The sequence below is a fragment of the Grampus griseus genome, assembly GCF_964374135.1.
Source record: "Grampus griseus genome assembly, chromosome: 19".
Taxonomy (NCBI): Eukaryota; Metazoa; Chordata; class Mammalia; order Artiodactyla; family Delphinidae; genus Grampus; species Grampus griseus.
In genome coordinates this window covers 5,970,551-5,993,648 of record NC_139013.1, presented here as the reverse complement: position 1 = coordinate 5,993,648, position 23,098 = coordinate 5,970,551, and the positions used below count along the sequence as shown (strand labels likewise).

The 23,098-nt window shown below is 51.2% G+C and overlaps 1 protein-coding gene across 1 annotated transcript; it reads left to right on the top strand.

Moving 5' to 3' along the window:
• Positions 1-680: 680 nt before the first annotated feature.
• On the top strand, positions 681-21,733 carry LOC309836662 (sialic acid-binding Ig-like lectin 5; the record flags this gene model as incomplete). Its single annotated transcript, XM_082676763.1, has 16 exons — positions 681-714; positions 781-1,158; positions 1,359-1,637; positions 1,869-1,916; positions 3,223-3,319; positions 4,249-4,330; positions 7,139-7,308; positions 11,785-11,842; positions 12,945-13,443; positions 13,662-13,940; positions 14,162-14,209; positions 15,962-16,219; positions 16,305-16,589; positions 16,898-16,994; positions 17,345-17,426; positions 21,557-21,733. 16 exons carry the CDS (start codon positions 681-683, stop codon positions 21,731-21,733), a joined length of 2,871 nt encoding a protein of 956 aa, XP_082532889.1.
• Positions 21,734-23,098: the final 1,365 nt, after the last annotated feature.

The window sequence follows — 23,098 nt, the reverse complement described above, 5'->3', positions numbered from 1 at the left end:
CACCACTGATGCAGCTCTAAAGCCCGACAGTGCTGCCTGTTTGGGGAGGAAGTGATGGGCCCGGGTGGGAGCATCTCCTGGGCAGGGACCAGGCCAGCCGTAGCCCTTCTGGTCTCCAGGTCACCAGCCCAAGATGCTCAGTGTTGGGGGAAGGAGTGAAGGCATGATTGGCTGCTGCCTTCACGTCACCCAGGAGCCCCTTCTTGTCTTCTGCCCCAGACGCTCACACAGACCCTAAAGAACCCGACATCTTGCGGGACCGACCACCCGAGGGTCTAGGTGAGGCTGCGACCCTCCAGGTCAAGTCAGGAGCTGAGCGGCTCCCTGGTGTAGACAGCGGTGCTCAGACGGGAGGACCTTAGGACGCTTGCCGTGTCCTACGCCTCCGTGTCCTCAGAGGCTCTGGTGCTGGAAGGACCCACCCGAGATGGGGGGCAGGGCAGGGCTCTCCTCCTTGCCTGCTCCTCTCTGGGCAGGTCTCCGAGGTCTCTGGACCGAGAGGTGTCTGTCCGCTCTGTGCGGAGGGGGACCGAGGTCCAGCTCTGCAGTTCCTCTTCTGTGAACAGCTGGGTCTCGTGTTCCTCCCCGGCTTCCCGTGGGTCTCCCCGCAGCCTTACTTCCCTCTCTCCTGCCCCTTCTCTTTTCACACACAGGACGCCCAGAAGCCCTCCGTCTCAGAGATGCTGCCGCTGCTGCTGTCCCTGCTGTGGGCAGGTGGGTGGGCTGCGGGGAGAGGGGTGGGCAGGGCAGGGGCTGTGGCTGACCCTCGTTTCCCCGCAGGGTCCCTGGCTTGGGACAGCAGATACCGGCTGGAAGTGCAGGAGTCCGTGACGGTGCAGGAGGGCCTGTGTGTCCGCGTGCCCTGCTCCTTCTACTATCCCTGGTACAGCTGGGACAACTCTGCCCCAGCTTTCGGCTACTGGTTCAAGGAAGGGGCCAATGAGAAGCTGGATGCCCCTGTGGCCACAAACAACCGACATCGTAAAGTTCAGAAAGAGACCCAAGGCCGATTCCACCTCCTAGGGGACCATGGAAACAATTGCTCCCTGAACATCAGAGACGCCAGGAGGAGGGATCAAGGTTCATATTTTTTTCGTGTGGAAAGAGGAGAGACATTATGGAGTTATAAGTCTAACAAGCTCTCCTTGCATGTGACGGGTAAGGAGTGGGGTCCGGGAGAGGCCTCAGGGGAAGGACCTGGAGCCCCAGGGCAGGACTCGGATAGGACCCCCTCCTGGGACGGGTCGGGGGGAGAGCAAGTGGGGGTTCAGAAAGAGGGGCTGGACCAAAGCCTGAAGCTTATCTCAGGGCACACCTCTAACCCTCCTCCTGACCCCGTCTCCCCCTCTCTTCATCAGCCCTGAACCACACACCCCACATCCTCATTCCTGCGACACTGGAGGCGGGCCGCCCCGGGAACCTGACCTGCTCTGTGCCCTGGGCCTGTGAGCAGGGCGCGCCCCCCATCTTCTCCTGGACGTCAGCCGCCCTCACCTCCCTGGGCCCCAGGACCCACCTGTCCTCAGTGCTCACCATCACCCCACAGCCCCAGGACAATGGCACCAATGTCACCTGTCAGGTGAAGTTCCCCACAAACGGTGTGATCGTGGAGAGGACCATCCAGCTCAGTGTCACCTGTGAGCGCTGCGCCGTGATGCGCGGGGCGTGAGGGGATGGGGGCAGGTGGGCCAGGCCGGGGGTGCTTGGTGCTGTTGCCTGGAGACCCGGTTGAATAGGAGGGCCTGGAAGGACAGAAGCCCTGTCCCTCCTGCATTTCTGTGGCTTCTGGGTGTGTGGAGGGGGGATGCCTACGCTTATCTCACCCCAGTCCTCTCACTGAGGAAGGAAATCCTGTCTTCCACTCCTAGGTGCTCCACGGAGCCCAGCAAGAGGTGTGTGCTCAGGGGATGGCACAGGTAAGACGGAGCCCCCCATCCATGGGGCATTGAGTGGAGTGGGGTCTCTTCCAGGTTGGGTCAGAGCTGCACTTTCAGAGCTCAAATGGTGCAGGTCGGGTGTGGTCCTGCAATTAGACACAAGAAGCCCCCATTAGGTCTCTTCCTGCAGTATCCTCCGACTCTGGTCTTGCCAAAGTGACCCACACCTCCCTCCCTGCCCATTCTAAATATGGTCTTTATCTTTCTCCGGTCGCCGAAGGCCTTGCGCGGGGGACATTTTTTAAGTAGACTTTATTTTCAGGAACTGATTTGGGTTCGTAGCAGATTCGTCAGAAGGTAAAGAGACTTCCCTCGTCCCCGCTGCACTTTCCCACACACGCACGGCCTCCCCGCAACAGCACGGCCCGCCAGAGGGCACCTGTTACAATCGATGAATCTCCACTGACACGTCATTTTCAACCAAAGTGCATGATTGACATCAGGGTTCCCTCTTGGTGGCGTACATTTCATGGGTTTGGACAAATGTATAATGACATGTATCTGCCATTATAGTATCATACAGAAGAGTTTCGTTGTCCCAACATCTCTTTGGGCCATTTTTGTGACTGTCAGCCCCTCAGCCCTCACCCTGAGCCCTCTCTGGAGCCCAGCGCTCCCGTCACTGCTGTATTCCCACTGGTCATAACATCTGGTCCCCCATCTGGACAGAGCCCCATTAGGGCTGTCTCAGCAGTGCCCACCAATCTGTTGACAGGTGACGGCCAGACGCACATCCCTTGCCCTGGGTGTTGGGGTGCCACCAGGCAGGGCCAGGAGAGCTGTCTGGGTCTGACCTGGAGGTCTGAGAAGCTTCCTGCTGCCACCTCCTTCTGAAGGCACAAAAGATCACCGTGGACCCTGAGGGACAGGGCCAGTAGAGGCCAGGAGAGCAGATTTAGTCCCTCTCCCTGGAAGGAAGGAGAGACAAGGCCCTTCAGCAGCCCTTAGTGCTCTCTGTCTGTCTGTCTCTCTGGAATGTCCACGGGGCCCAGAACCTCATGGCTCTGCTGTGGCCAGGTCTGGAGTCTTTTGCAGAGAGACCCTGGGTGGAGAAATATCTGACTCCATGAAGAGCTGAAGTTTGTTGGGAGTATGTGGGCTGGAGAGGAAGTGCGGCATAGACTGTCCTTTTGGACAAGGCTGAGGTCCTACAAATGGTGGGGGAACCTAGGGCCTGAACCCTCGGTGGGAAGGGGGGGCACCCCTCTCTACCTGCTACGGAGAGGAGGAGACCTATGCCTGCTCCTCAGGATTGGAATTCTCCCCAAGTCTCTCTTGTCTGCAGGAAACTCGGGGACCAGGGCAGGAGTGATTGAGGGGGCCCTTGGGGGAGCTGGTGTCACCACGCTGCTTGTTCTCTGCCTGTGCCTCATCTTCTTCACGTGAGTTGGGCTGGCTGTGGGCCAGGGGAGGAGAAGAGGCCCCTGGAGGGGTTGTGAGGACCCAGAGCAAGGCTGGGGCGGTGCAGGGGTAGTGAGGATCCAGCTCGTAGACACCTGGCCAGGCTTGAGCGTGTTCCCAGCCCTGGTCCCCGATCCAGAAGCCGGGAGGGAGAAGGGACCTTGTCACAGTCTTGTTACAAAGTCTCCTGGGCTCCCTCTACCCTTTTAATCTTTACTTTTTATTGGAGTAGAGTTGATTTACAATGTTGTGCTAGTTTCTGGTGTACAGCAAATTGAATAAGTTATGCATACACATATATCCACTCTTTTTTAGATTCTATTCCCATATGTCATTACAAAGTACTGAGTAGAGTTCCCTGTGCTATATAGTAGGTCCTTATTAGTCATCTGCTTTATATATAGCAGTGTGTATATGTCAATCCCAATCTCCCAATTTATCCCACCGCTTTTCCCCCTTGGTATCCATAAGTTTGTTTTCTGCGTCTGTGACTCTATTTCTGTTTTGTAAATAAGTCCATTTGTACCGTTTTTTTAGATTCCACATATTAGCCATATCATATGACATTTGTCTTTCTCTGTCTGGCTTACTTCACTCAGTATGACAATCTCTAGGTCCACCCATGTCCCAGAAAATGGCATTATTTTGTTCCTTTTCATGGCTGAGTAATATTCCATTGTATATATGTGCCACATCTTCTTTATCCATTCCTCTGTCGATGGACATTTAGGTTGCTTCCACGTCCAGGCTATTGTAAGTGTGCTGCTATGAACGTTGGGGTGCATGTGTCTTTCCGAATTATGGTTTTTTCTGAATATGTTGGGCTCACCCTACTCTTGACCTGCCTTAGTCACTCACTCCAGCCTCAAAAGAGATACCCTGTGTCACAGACCCTCGTGTCTCCCAACAGAGTGAAGACCTACAGGAAGAGAGCAGCCAGGACTGCAGTGGGTATGGAGGACATCCACCCTGTCATTGGACCAACTTCCCTGGTGAGTGACACGGGCATCCCGGCGATGCAGCCTGCCCTGCAGATCTCCCGGGGCGGCCCACAGCCCTGCTCCATTCAGCACGTCCAGAAATGAGCTCTTCCCCTTCCTGCGTCTTTGAAAATGTAGGATTTATTATGATTCCTCTGTGTGAGGCCAACAGATCAGGAGACGATTGCCACAAAAAAGACAGGTAGTACAGTTCCCAAGAGGAGGGGGCGTGCCACGCCCTGCAGGGCCATGAGGGGCAGCACAAGGGTCTGTCAAGAGGCAGAGGGAGTGAGGAGGAAACCTGGGCAAGAGATTTTGTGGTTTATGTGGGAAGGAACAGGCAGGGTAAGCAGACTGAGGACTGTCTAGTTGAATGATTTCAGAATGCTCTGGGGTGTAGGGGTTGTCTCTGGTTCTCTGGTACCTGGCCCCGGGGTGATGAGAGCAGGATAACGGTCCAGAGAGTAAGAGTTTGATAAAGGAAGTGGTTTGGGCTGATCGGTTTGCAATATGAAGGGCAGGCTTGCAGGCAGATCCCTTAGAATCTCTAGAACTTGACTAGCACTGGCAGGGGCAATCCCTCGAGGGTTAACAGAGCCCCGGTTGTCAAAACATCAGAAACACATGGTGAATACATCCCTAAACATACTCTGCTGGGTTCTCCGATTCATCAGTGGTACTCTTGTTCCTGACTCCCAGCCAGAGATCTATCCCTTTCCCCCATCACCTCTTCCTGCACTGATACACTGCAAAGCATGTCTGTGTTTCTTCTAAATACAGCTTGATACAAACACGCCCTTTGAGCTGAGCTCCCCTCTTAGCTCTTATCCTGCTGAAGCCTCCCCACCTTCCCCCAAACATCTGCATTACCTGCACCTGCATTGCCTGCACCTGCATAGCCTGCACCTGCATTGCCTGCACCTGCATTGCCTGCATCTGTATTACCTGCATCTGCATTACCTGCACCTGCATTACCTGCACCTGCATTGACTGCATCTGCATTACCTGCGTCTGCATTACCTGCATCTGCATTACCTGCGTCTGCATTACCTGCACCTGCACTGCCTGCGTCTGTATTACCTGCACCTGCATTGCCTGCATCTGCATTGCATGCATCTGCGTTACCTGCATCTGCATTACCTGCACCTGCATGACCTGCATCTGCACTGCCTGCATCTGTATTAGACAGTCGTCCCATCCTGCCCAAGTCTGAAATGCACTGTTTCTCCGCACTGCCAAACAACTTGACTGACATTTAGGGCAGGAAAACCAGAGTCAGCTTTGATGCTGCACTTCTTCCAAACAGGCTTGCTCAAGCAAAGTAAGCTTTTTGCCCCTCAGAATCATTGCCCATCTGCCCCCTTCTCCTCCCGTGTCCGTATCAACCAGCCCTACTCATGCTCATCCTCTGATCCCTGACTTTCATTTATTTCTTGACCTATGGCTAATGTGGCCATCACTGAGGTCTCTGAGCGAATCCATCACCCATGCATCCACTTATTCCTTCAGCAACTATCTCCCACTTGTTGATTGTTCTGAGCACTTGGGTAATCTCTGTATTGTTACAGAGACATATGTTACAAGTGGAAAATGTCCCTTGCTGTCAAGGACTTACATTTATTGAGAGGGGAGTGGGGCGGTTGTGGTGAAAGCAATGAACAGGTGAGTAGTGAAAGTATACAGGAAATGAGAGCTATGGAGGGAGATGCAATGGGAGGGACAGTTCTGGCGGTGGGAGGCTTTGAGAAAACCCCTGCAGCAAGTGAAGGAACACAGTGGGAGCCCCTGAAAGAGAGTCGTTGAAGGGCTCTAGACAGAGGGAGCCGCAAGTGCTGGGCTCAGAGGTTGGGACGAGCTGATGCATTGGAGAGACGCATCGCTTAGTCATGACGAAGCCGCCATAAAAATCCCAATAGTGTGGGGCACAGGGAGCTTCTGGCTGGTGCACAAGTGGAGGTGCTGGGAGAGTGACGTGTCTTGAGAGGGGATGGAAACCCTGCACCCCTTCCCACATACCTTGCCCTGTGTATTTCTTCATCGGACTTTTCATGCCTTCCTAAGCTATATCCTTTCATAATAAACTAGTAATCTAGTAAGTAAACGGTTTTCCTGAGTGTTGTGAGCCACTCCAGCAAATTACTCAAACCTGCGGAGGAGGTCCTAGGAACCTCTGATTTATAGCCAGTTGGTCAGAAGCACAGGTGACAACCTGGACTTGTGATTGACACCTGAAGTGGGGGGGAGGCAGTCTCATGGGACTGAGCCCTCAACCTGTGGGATCTGACACTCTCTCCAGGCAGATAGTATCAGAATTGAGTTACATTGCAGGACACCCAGCTGGTGTGGGAGAATTCCTTGGTGTGGGGGTACAAAGAACCCACACATCTGGTGACAGAAGTGTTGTGAGTGTGATAATGGTGCGAGAGTAAAGGAGAGACACACAGGAGAAGTGAGTTTCCATAAACACCCTCCTGTTTATGGAAAACCTCAGGAAACCTCAGAGGGCCAGGAGTTGAGTTTGTGATCAATAGATGTGTGACCTTGGGAGGAACCTACCCTCTCTGAGACTCCGTTTCTCTCCCTGTAACGTAGTAATATTTCCTCCATAGGTCTGTGTGGGTGCTCAGTAGAACTGGGAAACAATCTATAGCGTTATATGTGTTGGATGACTGAATCAATGGAACCTTCAGAAACGTTTGGTAGCAGAATGGAAGAATGAATAGATGCTCTGTCCCAGAGTCAAATTCACTTCCTGGACCCTCTCTCCCTTCTCCCCCCGAAACTACCTTGATCTGACCCCTTCCTTTGCTCTCCATCCAGGATCACCAGGGAGAGTCCAAGTTAGAGGATCCTCCTGACCCCACCAGCTCGGCAGGGGCCACCCCCACCTCGGGGATGGAGGAAGAGCTGCATTACGCCTCCCTCAGCTTCCATGGGATGCGTCATCCTCAGGAGAGTGCCCACGCAGAATACACGGAGATCAGGACCAAGTGAGCGACCGCACGCGGCATCAGCCTCAGGCACGACGTCCATTTCCTCTACAGGAAGCGGGACCCACAGGCTAAACCTTAGGGACTTAACATCCCCATAGGTGATGGGTTTATGAACTACTGTTAGTGACTTTCCTGCTCTATTGGAACTATCTTAGGCTTTGCATTCAGAGACACCTGGCATCAAGTCCACGCTTTTTCATTCAGTAAGAGTATGATGTCATGCGAGGCACCTAACCCCGCCATGTCTTGGTTTTCTGCTTTGGTGAAATGGATGTGAGAGGTCCAGCATCACAAGGTTGTTGTGAGGATTAAACGAAAGTACCAAATATGCAACAGAAGTCTTCATACATTGTGACCTTTGTCCACGGAACAAAAGCTCACAACCTAAAAGTTGCACGTTATGTTTTATTTGGGGACCTTACTGAGGACTATAGCCTGGGAGAGAGCCTCTCCCATAGCTCTGAGGAGCTGCTCCAAAGAGGTCAGGGAGGAGCCAGGATATAAAGTGTTTTTGCTGAAAACAAACAAACAAACATGTAGTCGGACATCAAAAGATGTCCAACCACAAACATCAGACGATCAGAGTAATGACTTTGGAGCTTTTAGAGCTTTTCTGTGTATGGGAGGATGCACAGTCTGAGCTGACTGGAAATTAGTCCTTAGATGCAGCTTAACACTCTAGGGCCAGGATCGCGTTTTTCTCTGTCCTGAATTCCCCTCAGGGCACACCTTCGGGGGAGACCGCAGTGGTTGATTGTTTAATGGCAACAACATCCTTTCTTTACTGAAACGGCAGGCGACATTTTGTTTGTTTGTTTGCTCAATTCACCCAGAGGCTGGGTATGTCCTGTCCCGGGCACCACATCGCCTACATGTCAGTCTCACTGTCTACTCAAAACCCTCCCATGGATCCCTTCCTTGACTGGACCTCCAGCACCATCTCCTGCCATTCCTGAATCTTCCCTTTCCACCCTCCCTGTCTTCTACTAGTCCTGCTATAGCCAAAATCAAGTAATAACATTTAGAGAATTTCCTAAATCTTAGAGCTGACCACAGCCAAAATACCGCTCTCTCCTCAAGCCCAAAGAATAATTTACAAGCTTCTCAACCTGACGTTTGAGGTCAGGGGTCAGGAGACCTTTCTGCTAAAGGGCCAGATAGTAAGTATTTAGGCTTTTCAAGCCATAGGGTCTCCGTTGCAACTATTCAACTGTAGTGCAAAAGCAACCGTGGGCAATTTGCAAACGAATTAAGGTGGCTGGGGGCCAACAAAACTTTATTCACAAGAACAGGCAGCCCCAGGGTTGTAGGTTCTAGGTTATTCTTAGTCTCACCCAATCTCCTTCTCCATCACCGTACCCCAAACCACCTATCCCTCAAGCCATTCTCTAAGAACCCATTCCGATGCATCCCTCACTGTCTTTGAGCACCTGCATCTCTCCTTCCAGGAAGACCCAGCCCCATGAAGTCATCTGGCTAACACCTTCTTATCCTTCAAAGTGCGTTCAAAATTATAGTCTGGGTTGAGAAGGTAGAGGGAAGCGAGAGCTTGGAAACGTCCTCCTACGAAGCCTAACACTCTAATTTTACTGCAAATCAGTTGAAACAAAAACAGCCCCAGATAGACCAGCAGCACCAAAACCATGGTAGGGACCATGCATGACGCCCCAGTTTCTAAAGTGACACTTGAACAGATGAAAGATTCTGGTGTGGTGTAAGAAAAGGCGCCCAAACCCGGCGCCTCCACCCAGAAAGGACAGTTAGGTCAGACTTCCGTGTATGATAACGTCAGCCTGCGTGATGCGACTCATCACATTAAAGGTCGATGGTTAGCCTTCCAACCCAGGCAAGAGGACACTGGCCCATTGTTCCCTGCTTCTCCCTCTGTTCACAACGATAAACCCTGCGCATGGTGCAAGACACAGCCAAAGGAGAATTCTGGAAAGTGGTAAGAAGAAGGCAGGTTGCTTTAGGACCCCAGGACTGGAAAAACAATGCAGAGTCAGGCCATCCCAGTTCCTACAGCCAAACGGGGATGAACACTCACACCCACCGTTCCCCAAACCCCGACTGAGAAACAGTCAAGGGTTATCATCATAGTGTCAGGAATGCGCTCACCTGTCCCATCATCCGGGTTCTGTCCTCCTCCCTCCTTGGGGCTCCCACAGCCCCGTCCTCCCCGCTGCATCAGCCCAGGCCACGCCCCACTATGATTGTGTCTCCGTCCCCCTTCCTGACCCTGGCTGGTTCTCCTCCAGTGGTGGCCTCGCCTTAGCCCAACCCCACAGGACACTCTGCTCAACAGGTGGCAGACAGGCACCCAGGGTGCAGGAGCGGCCACCAGCTCAGCCAGTGGAGGGACCTGCCCGAACAGCGGCCTGTTCAGCACGTCCTGGCCTGGGGAGGGGAGCGGAAGTGTGGCCAGAGTGAAGTAAGAGCGAGTAGAGATCAGAGCCGGTGCTCGGAGTGAGGCAGGAGATAGATGGGCTCCAGGCTAGACATTCACAACTGGCCTCTTGTTCACACTTCCTGGGGTGAGAAGATGGGCTCCAGGCCGGACATTCATTCCCAGCCCCCTGTTTACACTTCCTGAAGCAAGAGACGAACAGGCTCCAGGACTCCATATTTATGACCGGACTCCTGTCTATCTTTCGAGATCTGCACCTCGATATAAAAACCAGCGACAGAAATAATAGGGTAAATAACCAGACATTGGACATTTTTATGGCAGGAACAGAGTGGGACAAACCCTGTTAAAAGGTCACGAGGCCATGCATTTCCCACCCTTGGGGCAAGGGAGACATTGCACATGCGCAGAGAGGCTCCTTGGGGTCAAAAAGGGGGGGCCCCACCCCAAAACATGTGAGGCTAAGGCCGTCCCATAGGCCTCTGGGCTGGAATCCATCTTGGAAAAAAGCTGCGCACGCATGCTGTTGAGGGTCCTAGGGCAGGTCAGGTGTGGAAAAAGAAACCAGATAATTGGCCAAAGGGAAACAAAGACCCGGAAGAACTGCCCTATATGAATGACGTAACCGCCTTTTTATGGGGCTCTTCCTCATTGGGGGGACGCCCACACCCTTTCCCTGCGGGTGTGCGTCTCTGCCCGGCTTTTATCTTAACTAAACAAACTGTTTCTCTGTGTGCTCTCCCACTTGTTGTTGTGCTGTGTCTCTGATAATAAGCTTTGTACCTGTTTTTACAGTTTTGCCTCCGTGAGAGATGCATTTTTCACTGGGGCAAGGGCCAGGGGTGTGGTGGCTGGGATTCCTGGTTTTCATCCAGGCGCCCCAGGTTCAATTCCTGGGCAGGGAACTAAGATCTCGCTTCACGCCACCGCTCCCTGCCGCCACTCTGAGACCAGGAGAAGCCGAGGTGTCCTCGGGTTACCACCTCTTTCATTCCCTTTTCTCCTCCTGTCCTTGGAGTGGCCCCATCCTGCAGGCTGACCACGGGCCACTGTGTGGGCTGCGTCAATTTGGGCTGCTCTAGGCTGCTCTGAGCCCTCCACTTGTATGAACACGTCGAATCTTCGGGGTGACCCCGTGGGTTCACCTGCTAGGGCTGCCGTAAGGAAGTACGGCCGACTGGGCGGCTTGAGCAACAGAAATTCATTTTCTCACAGATCAGGAGGCTGGAAGTCTGAGATCAAAGTATCAGCAGGGCTGGCTTCTTAGTATTATTATCTTAAATTTTTAATTGAAGTATAGTTGCTTTACAATGTTGTGCTGATTTCTGCTGTACAGCAAAGTCATTCAGTCACACCTATATAGACATCCTTCTGAGGCCTCTCTCCTTGGCTTGTAGATGGCCCTCTTCTCCCTGTATCTTCACGTGGTCTTCCCTCAGTATGTATCTGTGTCCTAATCTCTCTTTCTTACAAGGACACCAGTCCTATTAGATTAAGGCCCAGCCCAATGACCTGATTTTATATTAATTACCTCTTTAAAGGCCTTGTCTCCAAATGCAATCACACTTAGAGGTACTGGGGGTTAGGACGTGCACATATGAAGCTGGGGGGTGACACAATTCAGCTTCCAACACCGTGCGAGCATAGGCACACCTCTGCACAGAGTGGTTAAGCGCCTCCCCAAGGTGGCACAGCAAGGATTAGGGAAACAAGCGCAAGCCTAGAGCCATCTGCTGCAGAGCCTGTGCCCCTGAGCCCCGCATGAAAGCCCTCAGGGGAGGAAGCCCCAGGGAAGCGCTGACCACCACTGAGGGTGGGACTCAGAGTGACCCCTGAGGAATGGGCAGGGCCAGACACCTGACCTGCAAGACAGCCACAGAAGAGTCTGTAGAAAACGCCCGCCTCTGTCCTTGTGTCAGATGCTCCCACAGACGAGGGTTGAACATTGTGATCCTTCCATGTGACAGATGAGAAAACTGAGGCTTGGAAGGGAGAAGGGCGGGGCCCACCTACCTCCAAACACTGGCATCCCCCCAGGGCCACGCTGGCTGCCATTTTGCTCCCAGTGCCCGGCTCCCAAGCCTGGCATGTGCAGGGAGGCCTGGGGCAGGGGGCCGTGAGCAGGTCAGGAAGCCTCAGGACCCCCTGTGGGATCATGTCCTGGTGGCCACCCTCCTGGATCCTGGTCTCATCCTCTCTGTCCATTTATACCTGGGAACTCGCCTTCTAGCTGCACGGAGCGATGGGGTTTCCTCCAAGCCTCTATCTGGGCTGCCCCTATCTCACACTGTATCAGCAGGAGCTGGGGCGTTGGAGAAGTTCTCAAGGGTGGAGACAAAGTCTGCCGCATTCTTGCCTTGTGCTCCACTCCCCTGAAAGGAGAGGTGCCCCTGTGCCGTTGTCGTGTTCATTTTGTTCCCAAGTCCAAGCTTGCTCTGCTCGCCTCACAATGGGCGCATGAATTGGAGATGAGGTGTTGAGGGAAGGAATGATAACTTTATTCGAAAATCTGGCAAACCTAGAAGACAGCAGACTAGTGTCTCTGAAGAACCTTTTGACTGGGGTTTGGATGCCAATTTCTTTTACAGCACAGAGAGGGAGAGGAGATAAGGAAGTAAAGTGAAAAGGCCACAAGCTTTGCAAACATCTCCTGGAATGGCCAGCCTCGGGGAGGGAATGCGTTCATTTTTCTTCCTTGCAGCCATCCACGGGTGGAACAGCGCCCAGATGTTTCCCTGAACGAAGCCACTTTGTTTTAACCTTCAGGCGGAGGGGCAGGGCTCCCCGAGGCAGGCCATTATGTAGAGACAGTATCCTTTTAATGAACAAAAGCAGTGGAAAGCAAAGGTTAAAGTAGAAGAAACAGATCCAACACGGAGTCAGGATTGACTCTTCCCTGTTACAATTCCAGTAACTAATCACCACCTCTTTCACCCTGGCGGGGACTGACCGGCCTGATTTCCTGCGGACAGAGGTGTGGGAGGGACAGGCTGTGGACGGGGATCCGGGAGACGCCTTTGGGCTGTATTCGCTGCTCGCGACCCTCACCAGGGCCTCACATGGAAAGTAGAAGTGGTGACTCTCCAAGGTCCACGCAGCTCCGGCAGCATGTGGGTGCGGAGTTCCTCTTTTGTGGTCGGTTACCTTCTGACCTCAGCTCTGAGCTTCCTGTGGGGGCTTCCTCTCAATCCTGTGACACAAAGGCCCCATCACTCTTACCCCAAAGATGCTGCTATTGCCACCACCACTGCTGCTGCTGTCCCTGCTGTGGGCAGGTGGATGGGCTGCGGGGCGACGGGTGGCCGGGGCAGGGGCTGTGGCTGACCCTCGTTTCCCCGCAGGGTCCCTGGCTTGGGACAGCAGATACCGGCTGGAAGTGCAGGAGTCCGTGACGGTGCAGGAGGGCCTGTGTGTCCTCGTGCCCTGCTCCTTCCAATATCCCCGGGACGACTGGGACGACTCTGTCCCAGCTTTCGGCTACTGGTTCCAGGAAAGGGCCAGACCCTACCAGGATCGTCTAGTGGCCACAAACGACCCAGGTCGTGCGGTGCTGACGAACACCCAGGGCCGATTCCACCTCCTTGGAGACCCCCGGACCTACAACTGCTCCCTGGACATCAGAGATGCACGGCAGGGAGACACGGGGACATACTTCTTTAGGGTGGAAAGAGGGCGTACTGTGAAATATAATTATATACAGAGCAAGCTCCACCTGCATGTAACAGGTAAGGATGGTGTCAAGGAGAGGACACACAGACACAGGGGCCCTGAGGGCCCCCAGGGCAGGGCTGGGAGGGGACCCCCTGTCTTCTCATCCTGGGAGGGGCCCAAGGGGACCTAGGAGGACAGGCCGCTGCGGCTGGCCTGGGGCAGAGACAGCTCTGAGGGGCACACTTGGGCTCCCCCCCCACAGGGCCTGGGTCTGTTTCTCTCTCCTCTTCAGCTCTGACACAGACACCCGACATCCACGTCCAGGGGACCTTAGTATCTGGCTTCCCCAGGAATATCACCTGTGCAGTGCCATGGGCCTGTGAGAGGGGGACACCCCACACCTTCTCCTGGACCGGGGTTACCTTCCCTTCCCTGCACCCCAAGGGCCCCCACTCCTCGGTGCTCACCCTCACCCTGGGGCCCCAGGACCATGGCACCAACCTCACCTGTCGAGTGAACTTCCCCGGAGCTGGCGTGAGCACAGACAGAACCATCAGGCTCAACGTGTCCTGTGAGCGCGGGGCCGGGACGCCAGGGCCCTGAGGGCGGAGGGCGTTGGGGACAGGAGGGAGGGCCTGGGCTACTGCATGCTGAGCCCTGCAAGCTGGAACTGGGGAGGAAGGAAAGAGGACGCTACTCCACCCTCTTCCTATTTCTAATGTTTCTGGGGGAAAAGGGCCAATGCCTACCTTCCCGCCACTGAAAAGGGCACTGTTATGTCTGTCTGTCCAGATGCACCCCAGAAGCCGACCATCAGAGTGTTCCGGAAAGAAGACACAGGTAGGTCTAAACCTCTCTTCTCCAGGGGTGTGGTGGAAGTGGAAGTGTCTCTGCCCTTCGGAGCAGAGCTGGGGATCAGAACTCAGACGGCAGAGAGGCTCAGGCCCGGGGAGGGACAGCAGAGGTGGGAAAACCCCCACTGGCGCATCAGCTTACGCACTGGCCTCCCCCTTTCGCTGGCCCTGCTCTCACGGGGTATCGCGTGGCCTCTTCCTTGCCTGTTGGACGTGGCTGTCCCCACTGCCAGGGCTCCATCCTTGTCCCACATCCTGCCCAATAGTATTCAGCACTTGTGTATCCCCCCTCTTCGTTATCTTTTCGAATAGAACCCACACATGTACATTTTAAAACACACACATATATGCAGATCATACTACCCACATGCTTTGCATCTCTATTAGTATTTTTTATAAACTTTTCATATGCAGTAATTTTAGACTCACATGGTACAGAGACTTTCCACAAATCTCTCTCCTCAGCATTAAAATCCTCCATCCACGTGGCATATTTGTCACAACTAAGGAAGTGACGTTGGTACATTTCTACAAACTAAACTCGCCTTTTTCTCAAACTTGGTATATCTTGGAGATTCTCCTGTATCTTACCTAGGAAACCTTCTTCATTCTTCATGATGACCCCATGGTTTTCCAGTTAGAAGTATATTATATGATAAAGTACTTAATAGGTCTCCTGTTAGTGGAAAACTACGGTGTTTCCAATCCTTTGCAAAGACAAGACAAATGTGTGGGTCTGGAAGATTACTCTTGAGAGAGAAGAAAGTCCTAGATCGAAGGGCATGTTTGTAATTTCTGCAGATATTGCCAAATCGAGCTACATGGAAGTTGTTCTGCTTACGCTACCCCCTGCTATGTGTCTATTTCCCTGCTAAACATTTTCATCCTTGCTGATACCATAAGTGAATACACTATCATGTTAACTTGCATTATCATTTTGTGAATAGGTTGGGTATCTTTCATTGTGTTTAAAAAACATGCGTATTCCTTTTTTTTTATTTTTATTGCGGTACACGGGCCTCCCACTGCTGTGGCCTCTCCCATTGCGGAGCACAGGCTCGGGACGCGCAGGCTCAGCGGCCATGGCTCACGGGCCCAGCCGCTCCATGGCATGTGGGATCCTCCCGGACCGGAGCACGAACCCGTGTCCCCTGCATCGGCAGGCGGACTCTCAACCACTGCGCCACCAGGGAAGCCCCATGCCTATTTCTTTGTGGTCTTTTTCTTGATGATTTGAAGAAACTCTTTTCATATTAACGCAATCATCTGTGTATAAGTTGAGAGGATTTATTTTCATCCTAATCATGGGCTTTTGACTTAGTGTATGGTGATTTTGCTAGGCAAAAACATGCCATTTTTCTTGGCCGCACCGCGTGGCTTGTGGGATCTTAGTTCCCCAACCGGGGATCTAGCCCGTGCCCCCTGCAGTGGAAGCACGGAATCCTAACCACTGGACCGCCAGGGAACCCCCGCCATTTTTTTTTTAAGTTGCATTCAGTGATGTACTGAGACTAGCTCTTACTGGTTGGCGAGAGCCAGTTGTGCAATTCTGTCCATCTTTTCCCACTTCTGGGTTCAGAGGCTTCAAATTAGGTGCTTGAAATTGGCCAAGATGGGAGTTTTTACACAGAGGAAATTGACAAGTGCTACAAAACAGGAAGATATGAACCCTTAGGCAATGAAAGAGACAGACAGACAGACAGGCAGACTGAAGCTAGCTTTCTCTCTGTCCTGCCAGGACCTGAAAGTCTGGGCCAAAGCCTATCTCTCCCAGTCCAGGAGGGCCAGTTCCTACGCCTGGACTGTGTTGCCGACAGCAACCCTCCTGCCAGGATGAGCTGGATCCGGGGGAGCCTGACCCTGAGCCCCTCCAATTCCTCGAACCCTGGGGTCCTGGAGCTGCCCCGGGTGGAACTGGAGGACCATGGGAAATATGTCTGCCGAGCTCAGCATCCGTTAGGCTCTCAGAAAGCATCTCTGAGCCTCGTTGTGAAAAGTGAGTTGGAACACACCTGAGGGAAGGACGCCTGGGTTCTAGGGAGGGGAGAGTCTCCTCTGATCCCTCCCATCTCTCCCCACAGACCCCCCGCAGCTGCAGGGACCCTCCTGCTCCCAGGAGGAGGAGGGTCTGCACTGCGACTGTTCCTCCCAAGCCCAGCCGGCCCCCTCCCTGCGCTGGCGGCTGGGGGAGGGGCTGCTGGAGGGGAATTTCAGCAACGCCTCCTTCAAGGTCACCTCCAGCTCGGCTGGGCCCTGGGCCAACAGCTCCCTGAGCCTCCGCGAGGGGCTCAGCTCTGGCCTCAGACTCAGCTGCGAGGCCCAGAACGGCCACGGGAAACAGAGCGCCACTGTCCTGCTGCTGCCAGGTCTGGGAGCTATGAAGGGCCGTGTCCGGGGAAAGGGGACACACGAGTCTGCGTCCTAGAAGATACTGAGAGGGAGAGAAATGGGCCTGATTCAGGGCAAAAGGGGAACTAGAGTTCAGGGTCCTCTGTCGGTTGGCTGGGGTGGGGGCTGGGGACACAGGAACCTACAATTATATAGAAGGATGGGGGACAAAGGACAGAGTCCTGGATAGAAGTGGGCACACTCGTGGGTCATGGATTTGAGAAGGCTCGTCACTTAGGTGCCTGCTTAGGGAGACTGCAGGTCACCCCAAGTCTCTTATTTGCAGGGAGGCCAGCACCCAGGACCGGTGTGGTTTGGGGGGCCGTCGGGGGATCCGGCGTCACAGCCCTGCTAGCTCTCTGCCTCTGCCTCATCTTCTTTGTGTGAGTGGTGGTCGCAGTTTGGGACAAGACTTCCCGAGGTGGTGGTATGGGGGGCAAGGGGCGAAGGAGGGGGAGACTTAAAGAAATTTTCAAAACTCAAAGCTCAGAGCTGAGGGCCCTGGTAGAGTGATGAAGCCAGGAAGGAGGGCCGTTAGTCAAAGCGGCATCAGGAATGCAGCCTCCTGACATCTTGGCCAAGTGTGGACTCTGGTGCCAGCCATCCTGGAGGAGGGAACAGGTGTTCTGGTCATGGTCTCTGCAGCTGGACGCCAGCCTGCATTCAGTCAGTCCTTCTCAGCTCCATGCAGTGAGTCCACCAAGCCAAGAAAGGCCCTGGTCTCTCTTTTCAGAGTGAAGATCTACAGGAAGAAATCAGCGGAGAAGGCATCAGGCAGAGATGGCGTCCGTCCCGCACTGACTTCCATCTCTCTGGTGAGTGATGTGGGCAACTTTCCATCCAGTGTCTCCACTGGACACCTCTCCCCTAACAGGGTCCGTAGCAGCTTACCCAGCACCTCAAAAAATGAGTTCGTCCTCCCCACCTGCAAATTTGTTCTTCCTCCTGAATTTCCTGTTGCACTCAAGTCACCCTCTCCTCTTTCCCCTCCATCACTTCCCAGAGCCAAGAATTGCCCAAGTCCTGTCCATCTTCCTTTTAGCAAAGCTCATCTCCATTTGACCCCTTCCCTGCTGAGCCCTCACATTCTCTCTGCCGGGTCACTGGCTTCATCTCTCCTCCCCGAACAAGCTCTCGGCAAGAAATTCCCCTAATGGCTGTCCTTCAGTCACCCTGTGCTTGCTCCCCACTGTCTAGATCCAACAGAAATATGATGCGAGCCATGTATATAACTTAAAACTTAGCCACGTGAGTAAAGTAGAAAGGAACATGAGATCAATTTTAATATAATATTTTATTTAACCCAACGTAGCCAAAGTGTTATTTCAAACATCATGTCATCAACAGTCAACATAAACATACAAATTATTGAGATTTCTCTTTCTTTCTTTCTTTTCTTCTTTCTTCCTTTCTTTCTTTCCTTCTTGCTTTCTTGCTTTCTTACTTGCTTTCCTTCTCTCTTTCTCCCTTCTTGCCTTCCTCTGTTTTCTTTCTTTCTTTCTTTTTCTTTCTTCCTTCCTTCTTCCTTCCCTCCCTCCCCCTCCCCCTTTCTTTCTTTTTTTTTTTTAATTTATTTATTTTTAGCTGCATGGGTCTTTGTTGCTGCACACAGGCTTTCTCTAGTTGCAGCGTGTGGGGGTTACTCTTCGTTGTGGTGCGTGGGCTTCTCATTGTGGTGACTTCTCTTGTTGCGGAGCACGGGCTCTAGGCGCAAGAGCTTCAGTAGTTGTGGCTCACAGGCTCAGTAGTTGTGGCTCTACAGTGCAGGCTCAGTAGTTGTGGCTCACGGGTTTAGTTGCTCCATGACATGTGGGATCCTCCAGGGACCAGAACTCAAACCCATGTCCTCTACATTTGCAGGTAGACTCTTAACCACTGCGCCACCAGGGAAGCCCCTCTTTCTTTCTTTCTTTCTTTCCTTCTTTCTTCCTTCCTTCCTTCCTTTGTTCCTTCATTCCTTCCTGCGTTTCTTTCTTTCTTTCCTTCTTTCTTTCTTTTTTCTTTCTTTTTTCTTTCCTTCTTTCTTCTTTCTTTTTTCTTTCTTTCTTTCTTTCCTTCTTTCTTCTTTCTTTCTTTCTTTCTTTTTTCTTTCTTTTTTTCTTTCTCTTTCTTTCTTTCTTTCTCGACTTTAAACTCCAGTATGCATTTTGTACTCAGCACATCTTTGTTCTGACTCACCACGTTTCATGGGCTCCAGAGCCACGTGTGGCTGGGGGCTCCTGCGCTGGACAGCGCAGGCCTAGGAAATCAAGACCAAATTCTTCAGTCTGGTGTTCTGTGATCTGTCCCCTGCCAAGTTCTCCAGCCGGCATCCTGTCCCTCCCCACAAAATGAGCTGATTATATTCTATGATATTATGATTTATAATAAGAAATATATATTTGGTCTTTATCCCCTATTCCTGGCACAGAGCTCCTAGAACCCTTGAACTTTCCTGTGATGGGAGTGATAAAAGTATTTCTTGTTATATTCATGGAGTGACTTTTGGGAAGCACCTAAGGATGGGGGCTGGTTGCTGGGAGAACCAACCATGCAATTGGGGGATTGGAACTTTCAGTCCCACGCCCTGACCTCCAGGGATGGGAAAGGGGCTGGAGGATGAGTTCAATCCCCAAGGGCCAATGATTCAGTCAATCATGACTATGGAATGAAGCCTCCATAAAACCCCTCAAAGTATGGGGCTCAGAGAGCTTCCAGGTTGGTGAACAAGTGGAGATTTGAAGAGATTGAAGCAATCGGAGAGGGCATGGAAACTCTGCACCCTTTCCCTATACCTTGCCCTACACATCTCTTCCATCTGGCTGTTCCTGAGTTATATACTTTAATTTAAAAAAAACAGCTAATTTAATAAGTGAAATATTTCTCTGAGTTCTGTGAGCTGCTCTAGCAAATGAATGGAATCTGAGGAGAGGGGTTGTGGGAATCTCTGATCGACAGCTGTCTGGTCAGAAGCACAGGTGAGAATCTGGGACTCGTGATTGGCATGTGAGGTTGAGGGTGGGACAGTCTTGTGGGACCGAGCCCTTAACAGTGTCAGAATTGAGCTGAATGGTAGGACACCCAGCTGGTGCTGCAGACGTGCTTGTCGGTGTGCAAATCCCCCCGCCCCTGCCCCATATTGTAAGTGGTTCCAGGATCCTTATATCTCCAGGCAGGGCTCACTCTTTGTGACTTTGTGCGTTTGCATTCGAGATTTCCTCTGTCCTGATCCCATTTGCACTGGTCAAGCCCTCAGTCATCTTTCTTGCCCCAATTAATTTTTTTATTTTTATTTTTTATCGATCTATAGTTGATTTACAATATTGTGTTAGTTTCTGGTATACAGCAAAGTGATTCCTATATATATATTCTTTTTCAGATTATTTTCCATTATAGTTTATTAAAAGATATTATACGTAGTTCCCAGTGCTATACAGTAGGACCCTGTTGATTATCTGTTTTATATGTAATAGTGTGTATCTGCTAATCCCAAACTCCTGATTTATCCCTCCCTGCCTCCCCTGTAACCATAAGTTTGCTTTCTGTCTGTGAGTCTGTTTCTGTTTTGTAAATAAGTTCTTTTGTATCATTCTTTTAGATTCCACATATAAGTGAAATTATATGATATTTGTCTTTCTCTGTCTGACTTACTTCACTTAGTATGATAATCTCTAGGTCCACCCATGTTGCTGAAAACGGCATTATTTCCTTCTTTTGTTAAAAAATGTATTTTATTGAAGTATAGCTGATTTACAATGTTGTGTTAATTTCTGCTGTAAGCAAAGTGATTCAGTTTTATATATATATATATATATATATATATATACACACACACACACACACACACATCCTTTTTCATATTCCTCTCCATTATGATTTATCACTGGATATTGCTTTTTTTAAATTAATGAATTTATTTATTTATTTTTGGCTGCGTTGGGTCTTCATTGCTGCATGTGGGCTTTCTCTAGTTGCGGCAAGCAGGGGCTACTCTTCGTTGCAGTGCACGGGCTTTTTGTTGCAGTAGCTTCTCTTGTTGCAAAGCATAGGCTCTAGGCGCACAGACTTCAGTAGTTGTGGCACGTGGGCTCAGTAGTTGTGGCGCATGGGCTTAGTTGCTCCGCAGCATGTGGGATCTTCCCGGACCAGGGCTCAAACCCATGTCCCCTGCATTGGCAGGCGGATTCTTAAGCACTGTGCCACCAGGGAAGCCCTATCACTGGATATTTAGTTCCCTGTGCTATACAGTAGGGCCTTGTTGTTTATCCATTCTATATATAATAGTTTGCATCTGCTAATGCCAAACTCCCAATCCATCCCTCCCCCATCCCACCCTCCTTGGCAACCACAAGTCTGTTCTCTATGTCTGTGAGTCTGTTTCTGTTTTATTTCATTCTTTTTTAATGTCATGCCAATTTATGTCATTTAAATATTCCCCTGCCCTATACCAGACCGACTGTCGTCATGCATCCCTGTAATAATCACAGGCCTGTCCCCACCACACTGTGAGCCCCTGGAGGGTAGTTCAGGTCTCCTGCAGACCTCTGTGACTCTCACCCACAGCACCCTGCTTCTGTCCATCAAATCACAATTTGCAATTCGATAAGTTTTGAGTGCGCAACAATTTCATACAGTCCCCTTGTCCTCATAGACTGTCCAAGGTCAGGGATCTTGTCTGTGGAAGAATCACTTCACCTTGCTCACTCGGTCTGTTTTCCTAACTGTAAAATGAGGATAACATTTATATCATCCATGGAGGGAAGTTGTAAGCATTCAGTGGGGTGAGAAACAAGAAGAACAGACCACTATGATTAAAGGAATGAATGAATGAGTGAGTGAGTGAATGAGTGAATCCTCAGGAAATGGGTGTGAAATGGATAAGGGAATAATTGCCCCCCTCAAGCCCCAGGTTCCCTTCTCCAGACCTCAACAGCCAGCTCTGAAGCTCTTCTCTCGTCCCACTCAGGGTCACCTCAATGAATCCTGTTCAGACAGCCCCTCGGACTACCAGACCCCAGCTCCGGCCACCTCCACCCCAGGGAAGGAGCAGGAGCTCCATTACGCCACCCTCAACTTCCACAGGCTGAGGACCCACAACTTTCAGGACACCACTGAGTACTCAGAGATCAAGATCCAGAAATGATGCCCCCGCCCCCAACCCCAGAACCAGGCTGGAGCCCAGAAAGTGCATCTCTGAAGAAAATGTGTGCCAGGCACCGATTCTTGAGGACTTGGCTGCCCTCTGAGCCAGAGCTTATGAATGAGAAGGTGAAGCTCCTTGGAGCGGCTGAAGGGCACAGAGAGTCCTAGGTTCAAATCCAGACCCTGGCAGCCCTGAGGGTGTTATATCAGGCAAATCACTTTACCTCTCTGTGCTTCAGTTTCCTTCTCTGTAAAATGGGGATAATATCCATTAGGTACATTGTTAAGTGGGAAAAATGCACTTTGGGAGTTGCTAACTACATTGTCATGTGTTAAGTTAGCCTCAGCATGGAGGGAGATGTCAGCTCTGCCACATATTTCTGTTTTGCCTGACTGTTTTTAAGAACATGAATTATTTTTTGTTTGTTTGTTTTTCCGGGAGGGAGGAGATAAAACATGTATTATTTTTTTTAAGTAAATCTAAATTTACCTCTCTGGATGGAGACGATATTTCCCAATACATGTATCTAACAAAGGACACCCAGGATATATAATGAATATATTTTTTTAATAATAAATAATTTAAAAATAAATTTGAAGGCTTCCCTGGTGGCACAGTGGTTAAGAATTCACCTGCCAATGCAGGGGACACGGGTTCAAGCCCTGGTCTGGGAAGATCCCACATGCCGTGGAGCAACTAAGCTCATGCGCCACAACTACTGAGCCTGTGCTCTAGAGCCCTCGAGCCACAACTACTGAACCCGCGTGCCACAACTACCGTAGCCCACATGCCTAGAGCCCGTGCTCCGCAACAAGGGAAGCCACCACAATGAGAAGCCCGCGCACCGCAACGAAGAGTAGCCCCTGCTCACCCTGACTAGAGAAAACCCGCGTGCAGCAACAAAGACCCAACGCAGCCAAAAATAAATAAAATAATAATAATAATAATAAATATATATATTTTAAAATAAATAAATTTGAAAAAAAATTTAAAGGGCTATGTAAAGAGCTTCCACGAATCCATTAGAAAAAGGCAGACAACCGAACAGAAAGACAAAATAGTCAAATGGCCAATAAGCATAGAGAAAAGTATTCAACTTCTGTAGCTGTCAGGGAAATAAAAATTAAAATCATAGTGGTGCCAACTGCATAGTCACACTGGCTAAGGTAATAAAAATAATGTCAAGGAAATCAAGTGTTGAGGATATTACGCTAAGTGAAATAAACCAGTTACAGAATGACAAATGCTGCATGATTCCAGCTCTAGGAAGTATTTAAGGAAATCAAACTCTGAAACGAAGGTAGAGGGGCCCTGGGGGAGACTCAGAGAAGGGGAGTTAGGAAATTGCTCTTCAATAGGTGTAGA